Source organism: Parasteatoda tepidariorum, chromosome 4 (assembly GCF_982258835.1).
Source record: "Parasteatoda tepidariorum strain Cologne lab strain chromosome 4, Ptep-v5.0, whole genome shotgun sequence".
Lineage (NCBI taxonomy): Eukaryota > Metazoa > Arthropoda > Arachnida > Araneae > Theridiidae > Parasteatoda > Parasteatoda tepidariorum.
In genome coordinates, this window is record NC_141758.1 from 57,118,304 (window position 1) to 57,144,742 (window position 26,439).

At 29.7% G+C, this 26,439-nt stretch overlaps 3 protein-coding genes across 8 annotated transcripts in view; 2 read left to right on the plus strand and 1 right to left on the minus strand.

Moving 5' to 3' along the window:
- Positions 1-1,063: 1,063 nt before the first annotated feature.
- Positions 1,064-9,731, plus strand: LOC107452516 (uncharacterized). The gene has a single exon (XM_016069005.3). It carries the CDS (start codon positions 1,162-1,164, stop codon positions 6,277-6,279), a length of 5,118 nt encoding a protein of 1,705 aa, XP_015924491.1. The 5' UTR covers positions 1,064-1,161; the 3' UTR covers positions 6,280-9,731.
- A 1,134-nt stretch (positions 9,732-10,865) lies between these two features.
- Positions 10,866-13,796, minus strand: AIMP1 (aaRS-interacting multifunctional protein 1). 2 transcript variants are annotated; one of them, XM_016069003.4, is made up of 2 exons: positions 13,663-13,796; positions 10,866-11,888 (listed from the first exon to the last, which is right to left on the minus strand). In XM_016069003.4, exon 2 carries the CDS (start codon positions 11,868-11,870, stop codon positions 10,929-10,931), a length of 942 nt encoding a protein of 313 aa, XP_015924489.1. In that variant the 5' UTR covers positions 11,871-11,888; positions 13,663-13,796; the 3' UTR covers positions 10,866-10,928. The 2 variants fall into 2 exon arrangements, with proteins under 2 accessions (XP_015924489.1, XP_015924488.1); XM_016069002.4 differs by having other exon boundaries at positions 13,469-13,763.
- Positions 13,797-13,863: 67 nt separating this feature from the next.
- LOC107452514 (putative phospholipid-transporting ATPase IIB) overlaps positions 13,864-26,439 on the plus strand; it is a 40,143-nt gene continuing 27,567 nt past the window's right edge. Inside the window, exons 1-9 of one of the 5 annotated variants that reach the window (XM_071182320.2) lie at positions 13,864-14,001; positions 16,931-17,101; positions 18,676-18,817; positions 19,042-19,155; positions 20,174-20,341; positions 21,230-21,376; positions 22,820-22,900; positions 22,991-23,140; positions 24,643-24,732. In XM_071182320.2, the coding sequence (XP_071038421.1) occupies positions 13,997-14,001; positions 16,931-17,101; positions 18,676-18,817; positions 19,042-19,155; positions 20,174-20,341; positions 21,230-21,376; positions 22,820-22,900; positions 22,991-23,140; positions 24,643-24,732 (1,068 nt within the window). In that variant the 5' untranslated portion in view covers positions 13,864-13,996. Of the gene's footprint in view, positions 14,490-14,560; positions 14,700-16,930; positions 17,102-18,675; positions 18,818-19,041; positions 19,156-20,173; positions 20,342-21,229; positions 21,377-22,819; positions 22,901-22,990; positions 23,141-24,642; positions 24,733-26,439 lie in introns of those variants that run through there. The other 4 variants (XM_071182323.1, XM_016069001.4, XM_071182322.1 and 1 more) reach the window with 4 other exon arrangements.

The following is a 26,439-nucleotide window of genomic DNA, read 5'->3' on the forward strand; positions in this document are numbered from 1 at the left end:
TAAATAATCACGGCATAACCATTAATCATATGATTAAAATGCACCATCGAACCCCAAAAATACCCTCAAAAGTCCATATACATCTCACAAATCTCCCCTATCAAAATAAGAATATACCACTGAACTTAATACCTACTATATTCTGGGACTTCGTCCGTAATACTTGGCCACACCACACTCTGATCTATACAGATGCCTCCCGAATACCAGACAAGACAGGAGTGGCAATATACAACTCCTGCTCCGGGTCAGCCATGTCCGGATCCGTTCCACCCATTTGCTCGGTCTTCACAGCAGAGGGAATAGCTATATTATTAGCACTTCAAAAATGCCCTACAAGTTCCCGAATTATAATTTTTACAGACTCACTCTCTGTCCTGACAGCACTAAATTCTGCTACAGACTCTCCGCAAGGAATTATACACCAAATCATTGTCTCGATGGAAGAGCTCCCACCCTCATGCCAGTCTGTAGACATAGCATGGGTTCCTGGGCACTCCGGGATACTCGGCAATGAAATCGCTGACGCGCTGGCAAAAGCAGCGCTCTCCAGACCGAGAATTTACGATAGATTTACCATTGAAGATACTTATCAATCAATTAAACGAATCCACCAACTATCCAGGCAATCAGCATTTAAGCATAGCAAATACTATACTGATTTTCTTCATTTGAGCCAAAATAAAAACGAACTTCTACCCCTCTCCAGCAGGCACCAGGATGTTACGTTCTCCAGAATCCGTACTAGATCATATCCAACCAAATCAAAGTTATTCCGCTTTGGACTTGCTCCAGACAATAAATGCAACTGTGGTTCTATCTTCGATATCGATCACATTATTCTGGAATGCCCTCTCTTTGATCAACAGCGCACCACCCTAAAAATACTGCTTGGACCTGGGGCATTGTCGTTCTCATACCTTATGGAAACAACGGATAAACGCAAGCTACAATATCTTATACATTACCTAAAATCTATCCGCATACTATAATCATCCACCTATCTCCACCACCTTGGATATAAGCGAGCTATAAGCTGGAAATTGCAAAAAGCTCCAAAACCGATCGTCGATAATCATCATCATCATCGAAAGAAAAAGAAAATAAATAAATAAACAAGCTTGTAATGGACGTCCAGTGATTATTACTTTAGTTACAGTTATGGCTTGTATGGAATTTTATTTGAAGCAAATATCACCATGCACGGGCGATCCTCTTATAATTTCTTTAGATTCAAACACAAAAGAAATTGGTCGATCTGCCATTCCTGCATTAGAACAGTACACTCAGATATCTCGACGTCATGCTAAAATTACAAAAATAAACCATGGCGAGTGGGTAATTGAAGACCTTAATAGCATGAATGGAGTATTTGTTGAACATAAACTAATTGGTAAGAGAGGGAAGCGCAAACTAAATGTTGGAGATACCATTGGTTTTGGAGTATCAAATGTTGGTGATCCTTTAGGTTTGGTTTGTATATTTATGGTTAAATTAAAAGAAGTAAAAAATGAACCTATTGAGATTGTGACTTTATCAGACGATGAAAACGAAATCAATAAATCTTCCAATTCTAATATTAGCCAAGTTGATACCACCACGGGTGTTGATGCAACACCAAATGCCTCTTCAAATATTTTACCTACTCCAAGGTTCTCATTTTTATCTGAAACAAGTACAGGTGCAACTTCAAATAAAAGTACTCTTAAAAAGAATGCTGCTGTTTCTTCAGCTAAAGTTATGACATCACATAATGATATTGATAATGAAAATAATCTGCCTCCCAATGTTGTTAGTCAAGTTGACATTTCCAAAGGTACTGCTGCTACACATACTTCCAATTTAAATACTTTATCATCCCATAAGCGCTCATCTTTAGCTGAAATCAGTTCAGTAACAAACGATCTTACATCAAGCTGTTTATCTTCTAATTCAACTGCCCTTAAAGAAAGTACTGTAAAAAACAATAATGTTACGTCTAATAATTTGTCATCAGATAAAACTGTGGCATTATCCAATGAGGACAATAATTGTGAAAATAGTTCATCTTCCAAATTTTTTGGCCAATCCATCAGCTCTAAAGAGACTGATAAAACACTCAGACTTTTGAATGTTTCATCTCCTAATTTTTCATCTGTATCTAATTTAAATAGATCTAAAAGCGCTATTTCGAACAATATATCTTCTAGCCCGTCGTCTTCACCAGACAAAAGTACTGTTAAAAGTTTGCAGCAGTTACCTAATAAATGTATTACTAAAACTATCAGGGATTCAGAGGATTCCTCCAATAGGTGTCTAGTAACAAGCGATTTGGATGAGGATGACACAAAATTAATAAAAGAGTGTGCTGTGCATTTAGTTAAATGTGATTCTAGTAGTTTTAATTTGCCAGCCGATGTGAAAAAACCGGCTATTCTGAAGAGGACACTTTCAGATTCTGTAAAAGAAAAAAATACGAAAAAACAAAGAAATGATTATCATAATGAATCTGAAAACTTTCAAACTAATAATAGTCTCACCAATCGAAGAGATTTTAATGCTAAATTACCAAATGTTACATTTGTAGCTGATGAAAGATTGAATAATAAAATGGATGATGATAATAGATTTGAAAATATTGATGATAATATTGGGTACTCTCAGGTAGAAGAAGTTATTTGCATTTCAGATGATGATTCTTATTTAGATTTCACTTCTTCTCAACCTATAAAATTAGAGCCTGTAGATGATGAAGATGAGGATTTTAGAATTCTAGATGAATTACCTGAGGAAAATGATATTGAAATTGAATTTGATTCAGGTGCTAACAGTGAATCAATTGAAGCAATTCATAATTTTATGGAACATGCTGAGTTATCTACCGTAAATATAAAAGTTGAAAAAGGTGATAGCTCAGACCTGGAAAATCTTCATAAAACTCCATTAAATACTGAATCTGCTACTAATGCAATAGAAGAAACATACAATTCAAATCCCAGTCGAGAGTTTGATTGCCATCCCAACACTCTTGAAAAAGGTTCTGATTATGAACAAAATTCTGAAAGGAGAAAATTTAAAGATTCTAATTCATCAAGTTTCATAGATAAATTTGATAAGAGAAAACTAAATTCAAATGTCAAATCTAAATTAAAGATGACTGATCCGTTGCCTATTAAACGCAGAGGGCGTCGATTACGTGGTAGAGAAGAATGGTTTGAACCAAGTGAAGAGGATGGTTCTTCAGAAAAGTCTGAAAGCTTAGGAAATACTAATAATTTTAAAGCTGATATTTCAAATTCTTCAAAGAGAAAACAGAAATATGTTTCTTCACCTTCCTCAGTCAAGAGTTCAAATAAGAGCAAATTACCTACTGAAAAGTCACGTTGCAAACATATTAATTCTAAAGATGAAATGCACCTTACCAAGAAAGAAAAATTAAGAATGATTGAATTAAAGAGAGTGGAACAAGCTGCATTAAATGCCCAACCTGTTTTTAAAAAACCTGCTCCTGTGAAGAAAAGGAATGACAATTTCGGTTCTCGCTCACAGTTCTTAACAGCCCTGCCTAGTGAAGTTGAAGTTGTTGCTAAACCTAGCACTTCAAATCAGAATAAAAAAGAACTGAAAAGTAAACCCTTAGGAAAGAGGGCTATGAACAATGTACTTTCTTCTTCCAATTCTGTATCTAAAAATAATCTTGCGTCTAAAAATGTTCCTGCTGGCCACCATCCTGCTATGAAAGGTTCATCAGTTTCAAATGGAACAGCAAATAAAAATATAACAAATGATTCAAACGTTAAAATGGTAAACAACAAAGCTTTTTCATCTTCCGCATCATCCAAAGAACAGTCAATTTCTAAAAGTTCTGGGTTTGATCCTAGATTAAATAAAAAGCAATTCAGACACCAACCTAAAGATAAAGACATTCAAGTTCCCAAGTGGAACCAAGACAAAACAAATGCACCCATTGCAGTAGTATCTGAAATCTTAAATTCTTCTAAAGAAAACCACAAAAATGTCATTAGGCAAACAGTAAATGCCCATGACTTAAGTAGGTCTGCTTTACCTAAGCATCCTCCTACTGTGAAAATAAGTTTTTATACTGTCTTGGAGAAAATAGTAGGCCTAAATGTAAAATGGATTCTGGAACAAAAGAAGCAACCGTTACCCCCACCAGATGTTAGCAAAGGAGCCATTGAGCTTCCTTTATATTTTGAGTCTTATGAGCATTACATATCAGTTTTTCAGCCAATGCTTATGCTTGAAATATGGGAGGAATTATGCAAAGAAGCTCAACCAATTCTAAATTCAATCAAGGATAAAGTTCTCAATAAATTTTATTTTAGTATAAAAGGTTTTAGAAATGTAAATAACTTTTCTGTATACGAGTGTGAATCTCTGATAAATTCACATTCTCCAAGGCCACTAGAGGGTACATTAGTTATTTTAGAGATTAAGACTGTCGAATCAAGAATTAGTCCTATTTTAGGTTATATTAATAATTACCAAATTGTGAATGCTTCGAGAGCAGAAAAACCTTCCGAGTGGAATAATGTGGATCCACAATGGACAAGGAATGCAGATTTATGGAAATTTTCTATTTTTGCAAAAATTCGGAGTTTATCTCCGAAGCTTGGAGAAATCATGAAAGGGAATGTTGTATTCTCAATTAAAAATAAATTGCGTTTAGCTGATGCTTTAAAGAGTCTTCAAAGTTCACCTTTATGCAGGTGTATACTTAGACCAGATCAAAGGATTTGTTCTGTAGATTATCCTTCTGCTACTCACACTTCCAGAGACTTTAGTCCAAGTCAGAAAGTTGTTATTGAAGGTGTTAGTGAAGAACTTTCGAAACCTAAACAAGAAAGCAAAATGATATTGCTTCAGGGCCCACCAGGTACTGGGAAAACGCATACAATTGTGGGTTTACTGGATAGTTTAATATTTAGTAACGCTGTTTCTAATAAGAAAATCTTAGTTGTTGCTCCATCTAATGCTGCCATTGATGAAATTGGTTGTAGACTTATTGACTTTAATGAAAAAGTCAGTTACACGAAAAGGCAAATTAGATTTGTTCGTATTGGCTTAGATAAAAATATGAATACAAAAATGAAGCCCTATTTCCTGGATGAAAAAGCTATTTCATTTTACGATGAAGAGCGTAAAAAGTCAGAGCGATACAAGAAGCTAGAATTAGATGAGAAATTAAAAAAGATAAAAAAATTGCAGGAAGAAATGAAAAGGCATCCTAGTTATCAGAAAAAGAAAACTATAGACAGTCTTCTACTGCAATACAAAAATATAGAGGAAGAAAAAAGAAATAAAGCAACTGATAAAACAATAAAGCAAATCAAAATGAACATACTCAAAGATTGTAATGTTATTTTGTCTACTTTAGGAAGCTGTTGTCAGGGTATGATGATATCTGCTTTCCATAACGGATTTATTTCATTTTCTGCTTGCATCATTGATGAAGCCACTCAGTGCACAGAGATAGAAATATTACAGCCACTGACATTTAACATTAGTAAGCTCATTTTAGTTGGGGACCACAATCAATTACCAGCTACTGTAAGTTCTCAATTGGCTCTGAGAAAAAATTTTGATCGTTCTATGTTCGAGAGATTTTATATGTATTTTTCAGATAAATCTGTAAATCCAGTTTTCATGTTAACTGAACAATTTAGAATGCACTCAGAGATATGTAGGTTTCCATCAAAATTTTTTTACGATGGGAAACTGATAACCGTACCTGATAACGACATCAGATATCGACATTTTCCGGTTTATCCTTACATTGTTTATGACATTTTAGATAGTCAAGAAACCAACTGTGCATCCTCGAAAACAAACTGTAACGAAGCTAGAGCAATTGCAAGCTTATGCACAGAATTAATTCGTTTGGAGTCGAATGCCACCATTGGTATCATCACTCCTTATCAAGCTCAGGTAAAATTATACAGAGATACCTTACATCATAATCCTGGTTACAAAAATATTGAAATAAATACTGTTGACAGTTTTCAAGGAAGAGAAAAAGATATAATTATTGTGTCTTGTGTTCGTGCTAACAGCTCTTCAGGTGGTATAGGTTTTTTATCTTGTAGAAAAAGATTGAATGTGGCTATAACTCGAGCACGCCATTGTCTCATCGTATGCATTCATTCTCGTACTTTAGAAATCTGTGATTATTGGAAAGATCTTATTAATGATGCAAGGAAAAGACGCTGTTTCGCAACTGTTCCTACTAGTAAAGATATGCCTCAAATTTTTTATGAAACTCTTAGAAAAAGATTATAATGCAATATTTTCTAGATTTTAGTACATTTCTATCTATGCAATTTATTAAGTGAGTGAGGAAAATGAATTTGCTTTGTATATGACTAAAAGATGGATATAGCCAAATGTTATGGCCATGGGTGTCATTGGTGGGGTGTATGTCCCCTAATAAATAAAATCCATATAATCCCCACTAAAGTTTCGAGACTAATGAAAATTTTCATGAATTGTCATCAATTGAAATTCTTTAAAGTGAAAAACAAGAAAAGGATAAAAATAATTATTTTTTTTGTAGGTACTTAGCTCATAAAAATTTATTTTTCTTATATGGGGAGTTTTGAATATTATGACTTCATTTTAGTTTCCACCCCCTCAAAAATTGGGCCTGGGACACCTGTGGTTATAGCTAAAAGTGGCAATAATGCAATATTCTTAGTGCACTTACTCTTCATCAAATGTGTGAAAAGAATGTGCTATGTACATAATTGTAAAAAAAGAAGAACAAAAAAATGTATATCATTACTAATCTGAAATTAATGTGTCGACGAAAAATATATGGGTGTTTCTAATACTTATTAATCTGTATATATTTATACCAGCTGGTACTGTTATAACCGAAAAAAATTATGAAAGCCAAATGTTGCCTGTGTTCATGTAAAATCTTTACCTTTCATAATTTGTTTGCTTAAGTCGGAATAACTTCTTTTTTTTAATCATTAGTTCAAGTTCAAAATAATATTTAGAAACAGAAGGATCTATTCATTTTATACAATATTGTAAATAATTATTGTTATTGTATTTAATTATATTTTTGTTACACTTAACAATTGCTGGGAAGATTTCTATATTGGTATCTGCTCTAAAATAATACCGAATTTTGGTGACCACTGGGTTGTGGTGCGAAATTGGAGAAAAAAAGCTCAAGAGGTTAACAAGCAGGTGACAACAAGCTCTGAACAACAAGCAGGTAAATTTCTAGATATTTAAAAAATTTTTTTTTCAAACACAAAAACCCTTTAGAAATGGTAGTTGGCACGAACAGTTACTGATATAGAAATATACCCTTGTCGAAGAATGTATATTTGATTTTGTGAATAGTATGTATTAACACAGTAATTTTTTCATACCCTTTTCGACTGATAAAGAAATAGTTCCTTTACTTTAATTATATGTTAGAAGTTTGCAGTTTCTATATTTTAATAGACCATTACACTTTTAATGAGTTTCCAGTGCCTTCGTTATAAATTTGATATTTTGGCCCTTTTAGTAAAATTTTAAGCTTTATGTGACACTGGTGATCGCCTATCATCAAGTAGTTGAGCATTAAATATGGAGAGATTTTTAATAAATTGGAAATATGGCCATGGCATATTGCTCTGAAAATTTCAATTTTTATAACAGTTTGTACAATAAACTACATAATTTGTACATAAAACTACATTTTCAAGTCAAAAATGAAAAACTATATTATACAATGCGTTACTTAACATTATAAAACTAAACTTTTACTTTAATGAAAGTAAAATTTTACAAATATTACTTTAAAGGAAAAAAAAGTCTTACGTTATTTAAAATAAAATTTTAAAAGAATTAAAAATACTTCAGAAAGTACTGATTACTTCTACTTTAATTCAAATATTATAAGATTCACTAATTTGGAATAAGTTAATTTGACATGGTACTTCAGTGAGTTGGTTTTTTAGAATTCATTCAACCAAGTCTCGTCTCAGATTAATCCATTAAAAATATACAAAATATATAATTTAAATTCATGCGACCAGGTGGATAAAATTTAATTGTGGTCAAATCTTTGGTTCAAAAGGCTGGGCACAAGAGACTTCTCATTTTTTGTCAAGAGCCTTTAATTAAAATTGTAGTTTTATATTTTTTCACAAAAAGGCACCAAATTTTTTGTAAGAAATTTTAACTGTGGCCTTAAGGAGTCCTGAGACAATTGTTCCTGTCTCTTCCCTCCCTTGAGTATGGCCTTGATGTTGGTTATGTTCTTCATGAAATTATCTTGATGAGCCTATATGAAGTGCATTTGTTCCTTACATACCTTTCAACCTTGGAGAGAAAAAAAAAACGGAGATTTTTACTAGCAAAATTTTTGGGCTACGCGTACAGTTGTAATACATGCAAAAGGCGGAAAATCAAAGCGACCAATGCAAAATAGCAATTAGTTTAAGCACTTTTAACATAGAAAAAAATATGTAAATAAGCCTTAAAGACTTTTTAAACCATTTATCATAATTACATGAACTAAACAGTCAGCATTTAGGTAATTTCTATTAATTGTTAGCAATTATATTTTTCAGTTTCTACTTATTTAAGGAACATATGTAGTTGCTGAGGCCGCACATATAATATTTTTAACAGTTATGTAGGACATTTTTAACTGTTTATGCCAGTTACCAGAAAAATTACTTTTCATCAGAAAGTTCAAAGTGAATATTTTAGAGAAAATTTTTTCTCACTCTCCAATATTTTCTTAGCTGTTTCTTATTCAATCCATTTTCTAGTTGCCCGATTTGAAGAAATATTTCTGTCTTAATTTTAATTTCTTCAAGAAATTTGAGAACATACAGGTAAAGAGGCGATAATTGTTAAACACAGGAGGCTCCGTGATAAAACAGGAAACTTGACAGGTACGCTATTGGTTCAGATATAACTTCATCCATTCAAAAAATGTTTCAAAATTAATCAATATTAAAATGTGAATTATAATTTATTAGATATGAATGAATTATAATTTATTAGATATGAATTTAGGAGTAAAAAAATTGAAGGTTATTCTTTTAATGACCAGAGACAAAGGAAGCACCCTTTGGATATTTTTTTTAATCACTTTTGTTATTTTTTTCATTCATTTTAATAATCCTGTTATTTAGTTGTTCATTCCTGTTGTTATAAACAGTCCATGTGATTCTATTTTATAATGAATCAAACTTGATGGTTAATCTGATGTTCTTATTCAGGAAAATTATATTTTAGTTACATTTTAAGCTATAATGAATGCTTAGTTATAGTTTTGCCTTCAAAATAAAACCTAGGATCACAAGGCTGTTGATTTTGGATTGTTTTTTTGTGCAACTCCTGTACCAGTATTATATAGCTGCAGAAAATTATATGTGTAATTATTTTGTTTTTCTATATTATGCCAGAACAACCAATATTGAAATGTTAGTTTTTAAAAAAGTGTCCTTATGATATATCAGGGAAAGCTATTGTTTATTAATTTGTTGATAATAAATGGATTTTATTTAGCCTAATACATAACCTATCACCAAACATCGACATAAGATTATGCATTAAGTGACAGAATTAATTTTCATGTTATTGTCAATAACCCTATAAAGCCAAATGTGATTTGAGAAATAACTCAAACTTGTAATAAATTAGTTGCTTTTGTGTTGTGTTTTGTATATACAATTTTTAAATAAATAGGATATTCATTTATCTTTCAATCATTATCATTTGTACTTATTGTTAATATTTTACAATGTTACAGAACACTATTTAAATTGGTGTAAAAAAAAAAGTTATATTTTCAAATTATGGATTTTTGTTAACACCTATTTAAATTTCTCTAGATCAACATTATAATTTTGAAGAATAAACACACTGTAGTAAACTTAAAGTTTATTTGTGAAAGAAAAATTTCTTTTGAATGGAAACTAAGTGAGGTGATGTCTATCAAACCTTGTGTAATTTTAATTTAAGCAAGAGGCTAAAAATTATTTTAATATGTAAAGAATAAGGTTTAGAGTTTATAGGTCTTTCTATAATAAGAGAGAGTGTTATATTTTAGGTCTGTTTAAACTTTTTTAGAACAAAAAAGTATTAATTCGAAAAACTAAGAAATTTTGTAGGGAATACATAATATGCTTGTTCAGTATTAAAACTGTTTCATGAAGAAATTTTATCACACAATTAAACAAAAATGTTTTTCAGTTAGAAAAATGGTCTGGTCCCCATCGATATTACTTTGAATGGAATAATATTCTAACAACATGCGGTTCACAGAAGCAATAACACATAAATTCAATTTGGGTATGTGAGAGTAGTTTGTCCAACGTGTAGTTTCTAAACACTCGCATGCAATTGCACGTCTAGGAGACAGTGCCCTAGACTGCCCTTTAGTTAATGCTCATTCTAAGTAGTTTAAACTTGTTAGTTGATTGAATTTGAATATTCATGAAATTAAAACTTAATATGTTGCATGCATAAGCTAAAATAAGAATTAAATTAAATACAACACCTAAGAATATTTTATATTTTTTTTTAAAGTCAAAACAGTCTCAGTTTTCTACCTTGGATCAGTCCAAGCTAAAATCTGTGACAGTCAATTCTTTTTGTACCTGTAGCTTAGTATAAAAGAAAATTAGTTCTCATAAATGGTGCTAAAAATGTTATAACCCGCTCATTTCTTATGCTCAAGTAGCATCGTATTATTTAATTAAAATTCTCTTTTAGAATTTTTTTTTCATTACAATATTTAATTCATAATAAACACTTATCAACACAAATATTAAAAATCTTCCTCAGAGAAAGTAACAGCTCCTTATCTATATAGGTTGTTTTAATTTTTATATAATCAAAACAAATAAAGCATAGTTATTTTATTCATTATTTTAAACATACAACTGACATTGAACAATGCCAGATAATTACTTAATCTGAACTTCAGCTAAAGTTAATGATTTAATAACCCCTTTATTAACTACTTTCAACTGTGCTGATTTATACGTTGCAATAAAGTCCTTATTAGTTTTCAAATCAGGAGCAACTTGTTCAAAAATTTTCTTCTTTGGTGGAAGCAGTTGATCTGGTTCACCAGGATATTCATCACAAACCACTTTATCTCCAGGTACACAATCAGCTGGTGGACACAGGATTTCAACTTTATCTGGTGTGGAAGCGCACATCACCATAGCTTCAGAAGTAATTCCCCTCATTTTAGCCGGTTTGAGATTACACAGCACGACCACTAAACGATTTTGCATCTCCTCCAGAGGCACAAACTTTACAAGACCAGAAACAACAGTTCTAGGCTTATCTTCCCCCACATCAATGTCTTCTACATATAAGCTTTCAGCATCAGGGTGTTTTTTTGCAGACAGAATACGCCCTATTCTCAAATCTAACCGACTGACGTCAATCTCTTTACCTTCATCACTTGCTTGTTTTTCAGACTTTGCAGGTTTCTCACTTTTTTCTTTCTTTGTCTCTTTTGGCTGTTTACCTGATTTCTTTGACTCTTTGCTTGGTTCTTCTTTGGTATTTTCAGCAGTTGGCTTAGACACGACTGTTTCTGTTAGTTTATTTGAAGAGGAATTGGAAGAAGACACATATTCCTTGCTGTCTTTATCCGGCAAAGAATATTGCTCAATACCATTCATCATCTCAAGCTCGATGACACGTTTTTTAAAGAATTCAAGCTGTGCTTTGAGTAGCTTATTTTTAGCTAAAATATTGGCCTCAGCTTCCCTATTTCCTTGCTCAACCATTGCCTTACGAAGTGCAGGAATTCTTTGCTCAATGAATTTTACTAATTCTTCACCATGGGCATTATTTTCCTTAATGCGTTTAAGGATATCTTCTTGACCCATAATTGGTACTTTGAATAGCTGAAATAAAAATTTAGAAAACTCATAAGAAAATTTAAAAGCTATTATTGGTTTCTTAGCAGCTAAATCACTTTAAGCATTATAACATACAATTTAAAATGAAAGCAACTTTAAAACGCCATGATACGTAATAAATAATTTATAGGAGGTAGGGTTTGAATTAAGAATTTAAAATAAAAGCAATGTTTTCCAGGGATTACATAATCATATCATGAATACATTTCACCTTTAAAACAAAAAACATCAATTGAGAACATAGGAAATTTTTTTATTATAGTAGTTCTGTCAAGTTCAGTATTAAAATTTCAATGTCAATAAATGTTTTTTTTCTCTTTCTATCATATTATCTTTAAGGATGCTTTTTAAGGCTCTGTCGTTGCATCAAATGTTTTTTTGTTGAAAAGTATAATATTTTTATAACTTGAATTTGTAACTGTTCCTTAGCTAGCGCTATCTATGATTATTCTGAAGATGGCACATAACACCAATATGGAGAAAATAAAAAGCATTTGTGGTCTAATTTTTTAATATTCAAAAACTTCTCCAATGCTGCAAAAGGTATATAATAAGGTGGAAGACCTTTTGAGTTAGTTACCTCTAAAGGTCTTCCACAAAGGCAAATTTTTCTCAATACTTGATCCAGGAGTTCCCTTGTCTTCTGGATTGGGTTGGTTGTGCAAAGACAGTTATAAAATAAAATTCTACTAACTATACAGAATAAACAATAGGATTTCGGCTTTGGTACCTGTACCAATAAAGTCTCCAAACTTTTACAAATACAGGGAAATAGTGTACAAGATGCTGGAAAAAATTAACATAATAAAAGAAACCCTCCTAAATACTATATATTTTCTTTCATTTTAACTAGTTTAAAATTTTTTCCCACTTTGTACTGGCATATAAAGGCACTAATGCGTAAACATTCCCTACTAAATTTTTGCTAGTTTGCCAAAGGTTGCTAGTTTCAGGGATATTTTAGAATCGTGATTTGTCCCTCCAGATAGATAAATTAAAAAAACAAAAACATGTAGACTTTCCAGGGGTGAAATACGAGGGGAGATTTCCGTATCCTGATCTGCGGCAGAATAATCGCTAAGTCTTGGAAACTTCCAGGCAGTGGCCTGCGAGAAACTAAAAAAAAAAAAAAAAAACATCACAGGAAGGGGCTAACTCGAAAGGTATAACTCATAGCACCTACATGTTTTCATTTTAAAAAATTGATAGTTTAAAATCTATTTGGTACCTTGGCGATTGTAGTTGGCGTGACAGATCACGACATGGATATACCCCCAAATACGAGTTATACCCTTCAAGTTGGCTCTTTCTATGATGTTTTTTTTTTTAGTTTCTAGCGAGAAGTTGAGATCACGATCTGGAAATTTCCCCCCAGTACTATTAGAGTTGCCATGAATTTAAAAAAAAAGTTTTTCACGTATCTTAGGAGGTGAAGAGCAGATGGCCAAAATTTCGACGTAAAGAAATATAAATAAATAAAAAAGTAAAGAAAATAATAAAAAAAAAATTAAAATAATTTTATGATTGACAGTGGGAGATAAGCATGCAATTAAACACAGAACTACCTCTTTATTTTTAAACCTTGAAAATAGTTTCGCGATTTTGTCACTAACACAAATTAGTTTGAGATCACTTCGCAGAAATATTGGTAAAGTCAGCATTATTGTAGAACAGATTTATGATAAAATTGAAAATTTTAGCATTGAAAAGAAATGAAACTAAGAGTCAAGTTAAAGAATAAGGTTGGGAATTCACTCACAATTCAACTGATGATAATAATTAGAAAATATACGAATTATTTTTTATACACGATGTGTGTATTTTAAATAATTATTCGCCTCCGGCTACTTAATTCTGTGCAAAATCCGAGCTAGGATATGTTTAATCAAGAGAGCTGTTTATGTCGATACTGTCCGTTTCAGATGAAAATTTTGCTTGATTTCAATTTTTTAAAGTAAATTTCAATGTGAAATAAAATGTAAAATTATTTAAAATTAATATTTTCAAGCAATTTTCGTAATTTGCATATTTGTTTTGTTTTCACTATATCTTGTGATGTTGTCCGAAGTCTTTTCGTGACTTGACCCAGCGAAATGAAGTGAGTTTCGTCTCTGTCTTTCTTAATGTTTGTTTATTTATTATTAAAATAAAATTTGACAGATTGCTGAATTTTTTAATTATTTTTCTATCATTTTTTATCTTACTCCATTAATTGTCTTTATTTTATTTTTGCAAAACCTTATTCCGCGAAATCTGATATATAAGTCAGGCTGTTAACATCAATTGCGTATTATTTTATTATTGACGCAGATATTTATATCTTCATAATTTTTACAAAATCTATATTTATGTAATTCTTTGTATCTTAAATGCTCCACGAACGCTTGAAGAATCACATGATAACGCGCTTTATTGTTGCCGTCAAAAGTACAAATCCGAAGTGACAGGTGTTTTCGTGATGTCACTGAAATAGTAACTTTATTATGGATTTTCATCGCAAAGGTTTCAATGAATATGAACAAACATGAGTCATAAGTACAATGTTGAAGTAGAAGCTGAACGTATTCATCTTCGTGAAAGGTCTAGGTAAATATCGTGGCTATTTATTTAAAATGTGGATTTATTAGTTTCTGGCTTGCATAAGCATGTTGTATTCCTTTTCCGGTGACACTATTTAAAATATGACTTACTTGTTAAAAACTTCTCATACATTTAATTGAAGTTTTACCAACTTTTTGGATAAATGTTTAAATTGACAAATCTTCATCCTTTTTATTTAAAGTCTACTTTGATGAAGTTTGTATGCTTTGTCACTATGTATAGATTTTATTTTTAAATCAAGCAGCTTCAGCTTACTATAAAAACATTTCTTAAATGTCTTTGTCAATCGAAATTCGATGTTTTTAGAAGTAAGGTTTTTTAACAAATTTTATTTGGTGTAGGATATAAATATCTAATGGGGTAAGAGTAACTGAAAGGGTTTTAATTAGTTTAGTAACTGATTTTAAACTTTTTTATATCAAGAAGTTATTAATACAGTTTTATAATGTACCTATTAATGTTATTGCTAGTAAATATTGTGTATTTTCTTGATAAAGATGTAATCTTTTAACTAATTATTTTTTTAATTAAAATTATTCTGAAATCTGCAAAAAAGAGTTTTTTTGAATATTAGTCTTAAAAGCAGCAAAAAATTTATTAAAATTGAGAAAAGCTTAAATGGTTTTACTGATTTTAGAATGATTTATAACGCAATTTTAAGCATCTATTTGTATCAACATTTTTTACTTAGTTCTACTTTGATTTTTATTATCTTAAAAGTAGAAAAATAATTTTACTAACTGTAAAATAAATTTTTTTAAAATCGTACGCCGATTAAAATATTCTGTGTATTCTATATAATGGGATAAAGTTTATTTTTATGGTTTCTTATTCAGTGTAACTTATGGTAAAAAGTAGCTAAAATGTAACTTGCAAAAAATCTAGGATATGTGATTAAGTGAAAATTGCCCATACATGATTGCACTTAGAGTGCAAGGGCTGTATTTTTATAAGTAGCCTAGGTTTGAATCATGCCAATGGCTGGTTGATTTGTACATAAGTTGTGATTTACACTGTTTTATCAAAATGTTAGACTACTTACATTAACCAAGTGTATCATTATGAGCCTCTTTGTTTTCTGAATTTTGAACTTTAATAGTTCGTGATACTGTGTAATATTGGCTATTAATTTCCTGTTATAAAAAATTAAAAAAAAAAGGAGTAACTTTGTCTTCACAGTTCTTTGTATTTAACATATGGAATATGAACGATTAACTGTCAAAATTTTTGTTGAATATATAGGAAAATATATTTGATATGGAATTTATTTATTGCTATTAGTTGGGTTCATGGTGTCGCAACATAGTGACAATTAATGCAAAATGTCCTATAAATGTTGCTAAAATCGTATGCATGGAAGCCAATTTGCTGCCTTGAAATAAGTTTGTATTTTACAAAATACTAAAGGTTTTTTTTTACACAGAGTTTGGTGCATTTAAAAAAAACACCGTTGTGCTAATTTTGTTGTTCTGCATGTGGTACGGAATTCAAATGTGTGTTTTTCAAATTTGTGTTACTCAAATGGACTATCTAAAAGTGTCTAAAATGAAAAATTTTAAATTTAAATGTTGAAATTTGAAGTTTACATGTTGTGCTGTGCTTTGCTTTCATGTCCCTATTGTTCATCAAAAAAGTAATATTTTTGCTCTCTTAGGATTGTTAGTTAAAATTTTATGATTTTTAAATGATTTATTTTTAATATAATATTTTGTTGGTTCTTACTTTATCTGTTTTCCTCATTTATTTATTTATTTATTTGGTTTCAGTATCTCTATGTGAAAATCTCTTACTAATATTATTCCAGCTTTTTTTTCACTAAATTTTAATAAATACTGATCTTCTATCAATCATTATGAGGTAATGAACCTAATTAGTTTTAGGGTGTAATAGGTGGAAAATAATAAATTTGATGTGTGTTACAACATGAATTGTTTGTAATTGTAAACTTTTTCTCAAGTTTGTCTACCTTATTAAGTTTTAGAGCCATTAAAGAATACCTAGATGCTCCGATTAGACCATTAACTTCTGTTGCTGGTGTGAACCTTACTCATTTGTCATTATTAGTTTTTTTAAATTTTTTTATCTTGTCCATGGACAATTAAACGGCCTCGTGTGCCTTTCAAAACAGCATCCGCAAGCGTACATCAAGTCATTATTAGTGTTGTCATTAAGTTGAGTAGAATATAAAATTTTTAATTTTTTTCTTGACAATGATTTTCATTCCATCTGATAATATTCCATACTTTGAGAGGAAAATTGGATGTATAAGAAAATTTTGTAGCCTGGAAATTGGATTGACCTTACGTATTTAAATATGATCTGAAATTATGTTTAATTTTTTATTAACTTAATTTTTTTTACTTAAAAAATTAAAAAAAACTTAAATATTAACTTAATTTTACTAATTTACTATTCTTATTTTTTAGTAAAGGTTTGATTAATGACTCTTTAGAAAATGTATTAAGTAGTGATGAAGGATTTGAAGCTGAAGAAGATGATTCTCTCTTAGATCCTCATTATTTGCAACGAGGTAAAAGGAGCTTCAAGTATAAGTTTTTTTGCTGCATTTGTCATTGTATGCAACTTTTTTGTTCAAGGTTTGTATGCAATAAATTTTATCTCACTTTTATGCTTGTATTTTTCACAGTTTCATTTTCTCCTATTTTTTAAAATGACTTTAATCTTATTAAATTTTTCAGAGTTTTATGTAGTAGAATCTTTTAACATGATTAATGTGGCATTGGAATTTTATTTCCTTTAGCAGGCAGTATTTAACAGTAACAGTTGAATTCTATGCCAACTGAAACCAGTAGTAGAATTCCGAGCATAACAGAGGGGAAATCACACAGGTATTTTATCATAAAAAGTGTATTAAACAGGGTGCGTAGCGTTTGTAAAAAGTACTTAAAGGTGCTTTTTTGGGGATTTCGTTTTTAAAAGCTTTTAAAGGTGCTTTTTTCAGCAGGCGTTTTTAAAAAGTGCTTTTTTTTCATGAATAAATTTTTTTTACCCTTCAGTGATATCTGATGGATCCCATGCATTTCACAAAAAATGGGGTGTTTGCTACGTAATCATTCACGCGGACTTATGTCCCCACTGTTACATTGCATTTTTTGAAGTTAATAAAAATGTGTAAGCAATTTAAAAAGTCTTATAATAATTTATTTTTTCTTGAAATGTGATAATTAAAAAAAAAATTACAAATAATGTTTAGGATGTTCCAAATCACAGAATATAGCAGAAATAACAGTGCATGTCCAAAAAGTGGGATTTTCTTTCTCCCCTCTGTTACGGACGCTTTTAACTTTTTGGCAATTAAATTATGAGGCTCTTTTATTATTTTATGCAATTAAATGAAACATTGCACCTTAAACTAGCATATTATTGCACAATTTTTTGTTTTCACATATATTTGATGAATTTTTTAGGATAAAATACCTGTGTGGTTTCCCCTCTGTTACGCTTGGAATTCTACAACACAGAAATTTAGCAGTATTTTTAAATAATATTTATATTTTAAATCTTTGATCGTAAATGGTATTTATTTCATTTTTATTTATCTCTTCTGTTTGTAGGAATTTTAGTTGAATTTTTGGATGTTTAAATTAGTTTTTCTCTGGGCCTTTAGTTTTTGAATTATATTAAATATGACTGTATGTTATTCGATTATGTTGAGAAAATAAGCTGTTTTGAAATGTTTTGGTGTTTTTTGTTTTTGTTTTGAGATAAGCTTTCAAGATATCTGTAAGGTAACCCTAAGTTAGGTTTAATTATTATTTTTTTAGCTGCTTGGGTTTGTTTTAAAATTATTGCATTCTAAATGTTAATCATTTAAAATATTTTCAATTGTTGATCATAAAGTTAATATTTTTTATTTATCTCTTCTGTTTTAAAGATTTTTTCTCTGGGCACTTAGACTTTGAATTATCCAAGCTTGACTGTACATTATTAACTTGTCTTTTAAGTATAATATAATATAACTTTTAGAAGCATTCTAGTAATTTTTTACTCAGTTTTGCAACAAGTTTTCAAGATATCAACAATAATTGGTTTAAGTCTATCCTTTCTTTTTACAGAGCTATAAGTATCAAAATTGTTGTTGAGGTTTTTTCCAAAATCAATTTTTTCAAAATGATTATTTATTGCAAAATTCTCTTTATTTTTTATTTAGACTTCAGAAAGTCATGCCTAAGCTGTGCGGTGAAAAAGAACACAAGCCACGCACTGTGTTCATAGGAAGAAGCAACCATGATGGTTTTCCTCCAAATATTATTAAAAATCAGAAGTACAACATCATTACTTTTATTCCTTTAGTAAGTGCCTTTTTTATTTCAAATAAATTTTGTATTATCCTACTAAAGGACATTGTTTTTATGGTTTCTTTCTAAAAAGTAATAGGATGGTGACTAAATTATTTTATTCTCAAACTTTATCTCTGAGAAACTGGACATAGCTTTTTAGTTAAATTTTTTTAAGGACATTTTGTTAAAATTTTTATGAGGTTTTATTTAATTGAAAAGAACATTTTTTATTCTAGGTGCTGTTTCACCAGTTTAAATTTTTCCTCAATTTATACTTTTTGATTATGGCACTTTCACAATTTATTCCAGAAGTACGGATTGGATATTTGTACACATATTGGGGTCCACTTGTAAGTAGCATTTTTAAAAATGTTTTCTTTTTTTTGTAATTTATTATTTGTCATTATTTCTTTCATATTTTTATGTGTTTATTTAATTAAAATTTGTCATTATTCTCAATATTGTTTTATTTGATTTTAATTTTAAAATTATTTGTATGTTTTTATGTACTAACTTTAAATTTTGAGTGTTTCTAAAAAATATTGTTTTCCAGAGGTGCCAACTGTTATGATTTATCCGCAATTGTTGCAATTTTATTGTCAAGATTAGTCTTATGGTCCTACTAGTAATAAAAATTGCAGTTTTTGAGGATTTTCATAACCGTTAAAAAAAAAAGTTTTTTCTTTAACTAAGAAGAGTTATGAAATTTTGTTGTTTGCAACAATTGTTAAATAAGAAATGTTGATTGTTTAAAAGATACTTTTAAGTATTACCTTTTTTATTTAATACCAAATTCATGCATAATATTAAGTATATATCTATGTAGAATTAAGTAGTTAATACACCTTGAAGTGCACTAATCTCAATTTTTATATTGTGCTTCTGATTACAGATAGCTAGTTTCAAAAGTTGGCCGCTCTGCATTCTTCATATTTGCATAAATTTTGGATTTGATTTCATAAGCAGAAAGCTAATCAAATGATCTATCCAAACTTTTGTAAAAGCTCTTGTTTTTAAATTAGCATTAAATCTGATACAACCAGTGTCCTGTTTTCGTGACAGCTTTATATTAATTTAAACAATAAATAAGTCCTTACAACGCTATTTAACATTCTCACAACTTGCAGAATTTTTATAATTGAAAATTTAGGCTCTGTTTTTCCAGGAAATAATTTGTAAACTAAGCTTTTTTAAAATGAAAAATCATTGTGAAGGAGATGCAATATTTCTTAAATGAATATTTCTTTTATGAAATTTTTTTTAAGAAAAAGTAGGAAATTATGAGTAAAAAGAGGAAAAAAATAAGCCTTATTATTTTTTATGAATTTTTTGAAAAGAATTCTCATTTAATTTACTTTTTAACTCTAGGGTTTTGTGCTCTCAGTCACATTAATAAGAGAAGCTATTGATGACTTTCGTCGGTACTGTAGAGATCGAGAAGTTAATTATCGGAAATACCGCAAGTTAACATCTCGTGGGGTTGTGCAAGTTCCAAGTGCGAATATTAAAGTTTCAGACCTCATTATTGTAGATAAAGTAAGTATCCTGATAAATTTATTTTTTTGCCCCCATTGTGTTTAAATTGTATGTAAATATTGTTTTTAAATTTGACTTTACAGTGAACTGATTTCTCTCTTTTTTGTTTTATTTATTATTATTTTTTTGCTTAGAGTGCAATTGTGCCCATAAACTGGGTTTAAAAAAATGTCTGTTTAATGATTTTACTGTTATTGGCATTCAAAAGTTTTTAGATGTTTTCTTTCTGTGCGAATTTAACTATTTTCACTCATGAAGGTTTGAAGAAGGTCAATTTATTCTAATACGTGAAACAGAGCCGCGATGGCTCAGGGGATAGAGCGTTCGCCTTCCAAAGTGGCAAATCGGGTTCGAATCCCAGTCGATACGAATTCCGCACCCGTCTTGCACCGACCACAGTGCTGACGGGAAATATCCTCAGTGGTGGACGGATCATGGTTTCGAGTCCCCTTGCCATCAGGCTAACCGTGGGAGGTTCTCGTGGTCTTCCTCTCCATGTAATGCAAATGCGGGTTAGCTCCATCAAAAAGAACATTAGTTGTCGTAAACCCATAAAATTGAGTCGGCAGTTTAACGACGATTATAAAATAAAATTATACATGAAACAGTTCTATAGTTAAGTCAGGTTCACTCTATGAAAGTGCCGAGCTAAGCATTGAAAGCCATATACTAGTTATGTTAAAATTGTACAGTATTTTTAATTTAAAAGAAAGTTTCTGTAAGTTTTAAATTGAGAACTTGAAATTTTGAGCTAATTAAGTTAAGTTTTTAAAAAAAAATTATTTTTGATTATCCTGTTTCTAATTAATCTGTTTAATTTTATCATATTTTCTGACCAGTAATTATATAATTATTGGAAAATTTTAGCCAATATATTTTTTTCAATAGGATCAGAGGGTACCTGCAGACATGGTATTTTTATCAACTACTGAGAAAAATGGAGCTTGTTTTATAAGATCAGATCAGTTAGACGGAGAAACAGACTGGAAATTGAGACTTGCTGTCACAACTACTCAGAGGCTGTCATCACCAGAGGTAATTAAACGTAATTTTCTAAAATTATTTAATTTTCAGTTGTTTTTTTGTTAGCTGTAAATGTAGTAAAATAGATCTTTCAATAAGTTATGATTATTTGATTAAAAAATATGCCTTATGTAACTACAATACCATAAAAATGCTTTAATAAGAACACTTTTTAATCTATTTTATACACAGTTTCTTTTCAAAGCTATTTTTTCCCCTTGCTGGGTTTGTAGATTATTTTACAAATAACTGCCACTTTCAATATATCCTTTTTGTTTCATTATTTATAAAAATTAATTACTTTCTTTTATATGAGCCAATTTATAGTTGACATTGTAAAATGGCTAAATTTAGCTTTGTTTTTGTTCTGTATGATTTGTGAAATTCATTTGTAAAATTATTTCCTATATAAGTCTTTTATTTATTAATTTCTATTTTTTAATGTCAATTTTTTAATGTAATTTAAGAGAAAGTTTCTGCGAAGTTTTAAATTAAGAACTTGAAATTTCGGGCTAATTAAGTTTAATTAAAAAAAATTTTCTTTTGATTATCCTGTTTCTAATTATTCTGTTTAATTTTATTATATTTTCTGACCAGTAATATTATTATTGGAAAATGTTAGCCAATATTTTTTTTTCCAATAGGATCAGAGAGTTCCTGCATGCATGGTATTTTTAATAATTGGTACATTAAGACATGGTACATTAATAATTGGTACATTAAGACATGGTACATTAATAATCATTATAGCTATTTTTACAAATACACTTGAATATGCTTTATTATTAGAAGTAATCATAGCTTTTATACATTATTTCTGGCAACACTGTTTCTGGACAAGTTATTTTAATTGTATTATCCATTATACTTTTTACTGATTTAGCTAATTCCACTTTAACGAAAAAAGAAAAAAAATCTTAACATTAGTGATATTTAGTTTGAATAAAAAACTGTATGCAAATCTCAAATTATAACATAAAAATATGCAGTATGACACAGCATTTGATAAACCTGCTCCCTTGTGGCTGACCATGCGTTCATCCAAACAAGTTTTAACAATAGCCCCAAATGTAAACAAAACATATGAATTTTGATTAGCAACGTCACTTGATTGACACATTTGACATTGTTGATCATTACAATTCTAAAAACCAAGTAATTTTTATTTCTCAAAATAAATAAAATGAGTATGTATTTGGGAATTTTACTAAGGTTATTTTGTTTAACCAACTCACAATGTATACTGCAAATTTATTTAAAAAAATTACATACAAATTACAATTTTTAGATGCTTTTATTTCCTTTTTGTTAATATAGTGTTTAGAGTAACTATTATTTATGAAAGTTATATACTGATGATTCTTGGTGAGTTGTATTTTAAATGTTTTATTCTTGGTGATTCATTATTATATTATGTCACACATTTTACATATGTCACATTGAAATCTTGTTTAGGAACTATTTCATATGGATGCATCCATTTATGCTGAAGAGCCCAAAAAGGATATCCATACTTTTGTTGGAAAATTTACAAGGGTAAATTGAATGTCCATTCTAAATGTTTTTGTATTGTGTGTGTTTATTAATGCTTATTAAATGTGTTTGATTTTTAATGTTTTTTACTAGAATGATGGTGAAGGGGCAGAAGTATCTCTGGGAATTGAAAATACTTTATGGGCCAACACTGTTGTGGCATCTGGCACTGCCATTGGCATTGTCATTTATACAGGTTCTGAAACTAGAAGTGTAATGAATAACTCTGAACCTCGAAGCAAGGTGTGATTTTTTTGTTTGTTAATTTTTGTATATATTGTTAAATCAGGTGCATAGCGTTTTTAAAAAGTGCTTAAAGGTGCTTATTTTTGATTTTTGTATTTTAAACGTCATTAAAGGTGCTTTTTTCATTGGATGTTTTAAAAAGTGCTTAATTTTCCCTTTTTCAAAATGAGATTTTTCCTTTACCATGTTGATTTTGGTTACGAATTATGCGAAAAGACACACAGTTTACATTGTTCTATTCAGCGTTTTCACAAGTAATTCAACCCCAATCTATTTCGGTGTATTGTCAGTCCGTAGCGAATGAAAATGTCACTCGTTTTACCTGATTCAAAATTTCATGATTTTTGACAATTGTCAAAAACAATGCCAAATTTTTTTTGACATGACTGTAAAAACAAGATAAAACCGTCAATTGTCAAAAACTTTCCAACCCTGCCTAATTATGATATTTTTTTAAAGTGCTTAACAATAATTTTTGAGTGCTTAAAAGGTGCTTATTTTTTGTTGAATACTTTGGCTACACATCCTGTAAATTCATTACTCTTTAGATCAGTGATTGCCAAACTGTTGATTGGGGGTTGTTAATGCTTCTCAAGGATATTTCTGGTAGATCCAGTTAGGTACTCTGGTTAGACTCTCATCGGTTTTTCCTCTGAGCTAAACTTGTTGATGACAAAAAAAAAAAAAGAGTTCCATCTTTCGCATTGAAGTTATTGAGCCTGATAAAAATAATCTATTATAGTTCTTTTTGATTAATAACTGCACTTCAATTTTTCTTATGTGCAACTCAATTTTAGTTCAATATGCAGTTTAATTCTGGGTTTCCGCTATGCATTTGTAGCAAAATGCTATAAAACTATTTAAAATACTGAGATGAAACAAGACATTTTAGCTATTTGATAAAATTCTTTAAAGAAAAAAAATTTCACGAAAAAAATCATGAGAATTGAGACACACATTTTTTTTAAAATTCTTATGATTAGATTCTACCTATGTATGCAAGGAAAAGTACTTCCCAAACAAAATAAATAAACAATGGCAATTCTGAACTACAAATAATTAATGAAATCAGCTAGAAAAAAATATGAAATTTATAGTTTTATACATGCAAATAATCTTGTTTAATGAAATTTTAAAGTTTATATACAAAGCAAATGCATCAAGGCTTCTAGAATGGTAAACAAAATCCTACTCTTAAGCCGTGTGGCATATTAGCATTTTGGTTAAGATTTTTTCTGATTTTTGACTTTTTCTAATGAATTTTCAATCGCAGCTTAAAACTGGGTTTAATTATATTTGATTTCATACTAGAAATGTAAATTTATGCGTAATAAATGTAAGATTTTTAAAAAAAGTTTTTAGTTCTTTTGGTTGGTAGATTATAGTAGGTTTAAAAACAGTATGGTAACTCAGAGGTTTCATAAATTTGGTGACTACTGGTTTAGATGTATAATTTTATATATTACTTTTGTTGATTATTTTATGTTTTTTTTTTAAAGGTTGGGCTAACTGATCTTGAGCTAAACCAGCAAACAAAAGTTTTATTTGCAGCAGTTATTGGACTGGCTTTAGTGATGATGGCTTTAAAAGTAAGTTGCACTACTTTTGTGTTAAACCGTTTACAAACCGTGTATGTATTTTTCATTGTTTCACATTCATTCAAAGCTTCTGAAGTTCCGGAACTCAAAATACTACAAATTGAAAATTGTAATTATTTATTTAGATATTTCACTGATATTAAGTTTTTTTCTTTAAATATTTTTATTTCACATTGTGTTTAAGTGAATATATTACAGGGTGGCCATCCACCTGGAAAACCTTGAAAACCTGGAATTATCAGGAAATTTTTTTATACTGGAAAAAACCTGTAAAAGTCAGGAAAATTTAGATAAAAACCTGGAAAAATCAGGGAATTTCAAAGATAAGCTGGAATTTTTCTTTTAAGTTAAATTATTTTACCATCCCTTATATCCACTTTTATTTAGACGTAAATTTATCGTAAAAAAGTTGAAATATCAGCTCAGCAATACTTTTCTTGCATTAAAATTCTCTTCATTATTACCCTGCTAAACTAAAATGCCGTTTCAAACTCTTTTATGTTGGGAAATGAATGGAGAAATCTTCGACCTCTTTAAAGATTATGGGACAGTTTAAGAAAGGCAAAACTGTGGAAGAAAGAATATTTGCTTCTGTTTTTAACAGTAGGTTTTTTTTATTTTTTAAATCTTCTTTTAGTCTGTTGGCTGAATTCATTAATTGTTGAAGTTTGTTGCGACGCTTCGAGGGTATTTTTTTCTTTAACAAAATTATTCAAAATGCTTTAGTATTTTTAACTTTATAAAATTCTCCAAAAAATAATTGGATATGATTTAGAGATTTTATATTGCACTCTTTTTCTGAAAGCTTTTGTCCAATGAATTATTTTTTCTCAGCAAAACCAACCAATTGCTAATAGCAAAATTGTTACAATTGTTGCATTGATGCTGATTTTCTGGATTTCATGAGAACTTTTATTTTGATGTTTCTGAAATTGTTTCTCCTTTTACCCTAAAAAGCTGACAAAAACCTAGAAATGTATGGAAAACGTGTTGAATGATATATAAGCTTAGAATGGAATTTTTTAAAATTTATATTTGTTTATTAGAAAGAAGGAAAAAAAAAACTTTGTTTTTTTGTTCTGCACTGTACAGGGACAGGTTTCAAGTTGAGCAACCAGATGACCAAAATTTTAAACTTAATATTACGTAAACTAGGTATCATTTCCAAAGAAAAAAAATTGAAGATTTGGAAATAATGATTTTTAATCTATAAATATCAGTTTTCAATAAGTCATAGGCTGTTAAATGAAGGGCAACATCATTTGAAATTTTCAACCGCGGTAAGGGAATCTGTAACAAAGTACAGTTTTTTTTTTGAAAGAATTCACACTAATAATAGAAAATGGAAGGAATAATAATTAAAGTAAACTACAACAAAACAGGTTGTCTTGCACAAATATGTAGAAAAATTTTTCATTTTGATTTACTACAAAAAATTCTCAAGATACCCTTTTGATGTTTTACGTGCAATGCCAAAATGCATAATTAATTGTACTGTAGCACTAGGATTTAATATAATCAAATTATTTTTTCTGTTTAAACCAAGATTTTGGTAATAATAAATATTTTTATTTTAAACTAATAATTATTTTTACACACCACTCAGTCTGACACTACTACTTTTCTTTTCATTACATTTGTTTTTATTTATTTTCATCTTATTTGTTTTTATTTATTCTTATCTTAATTTTGGGAAAA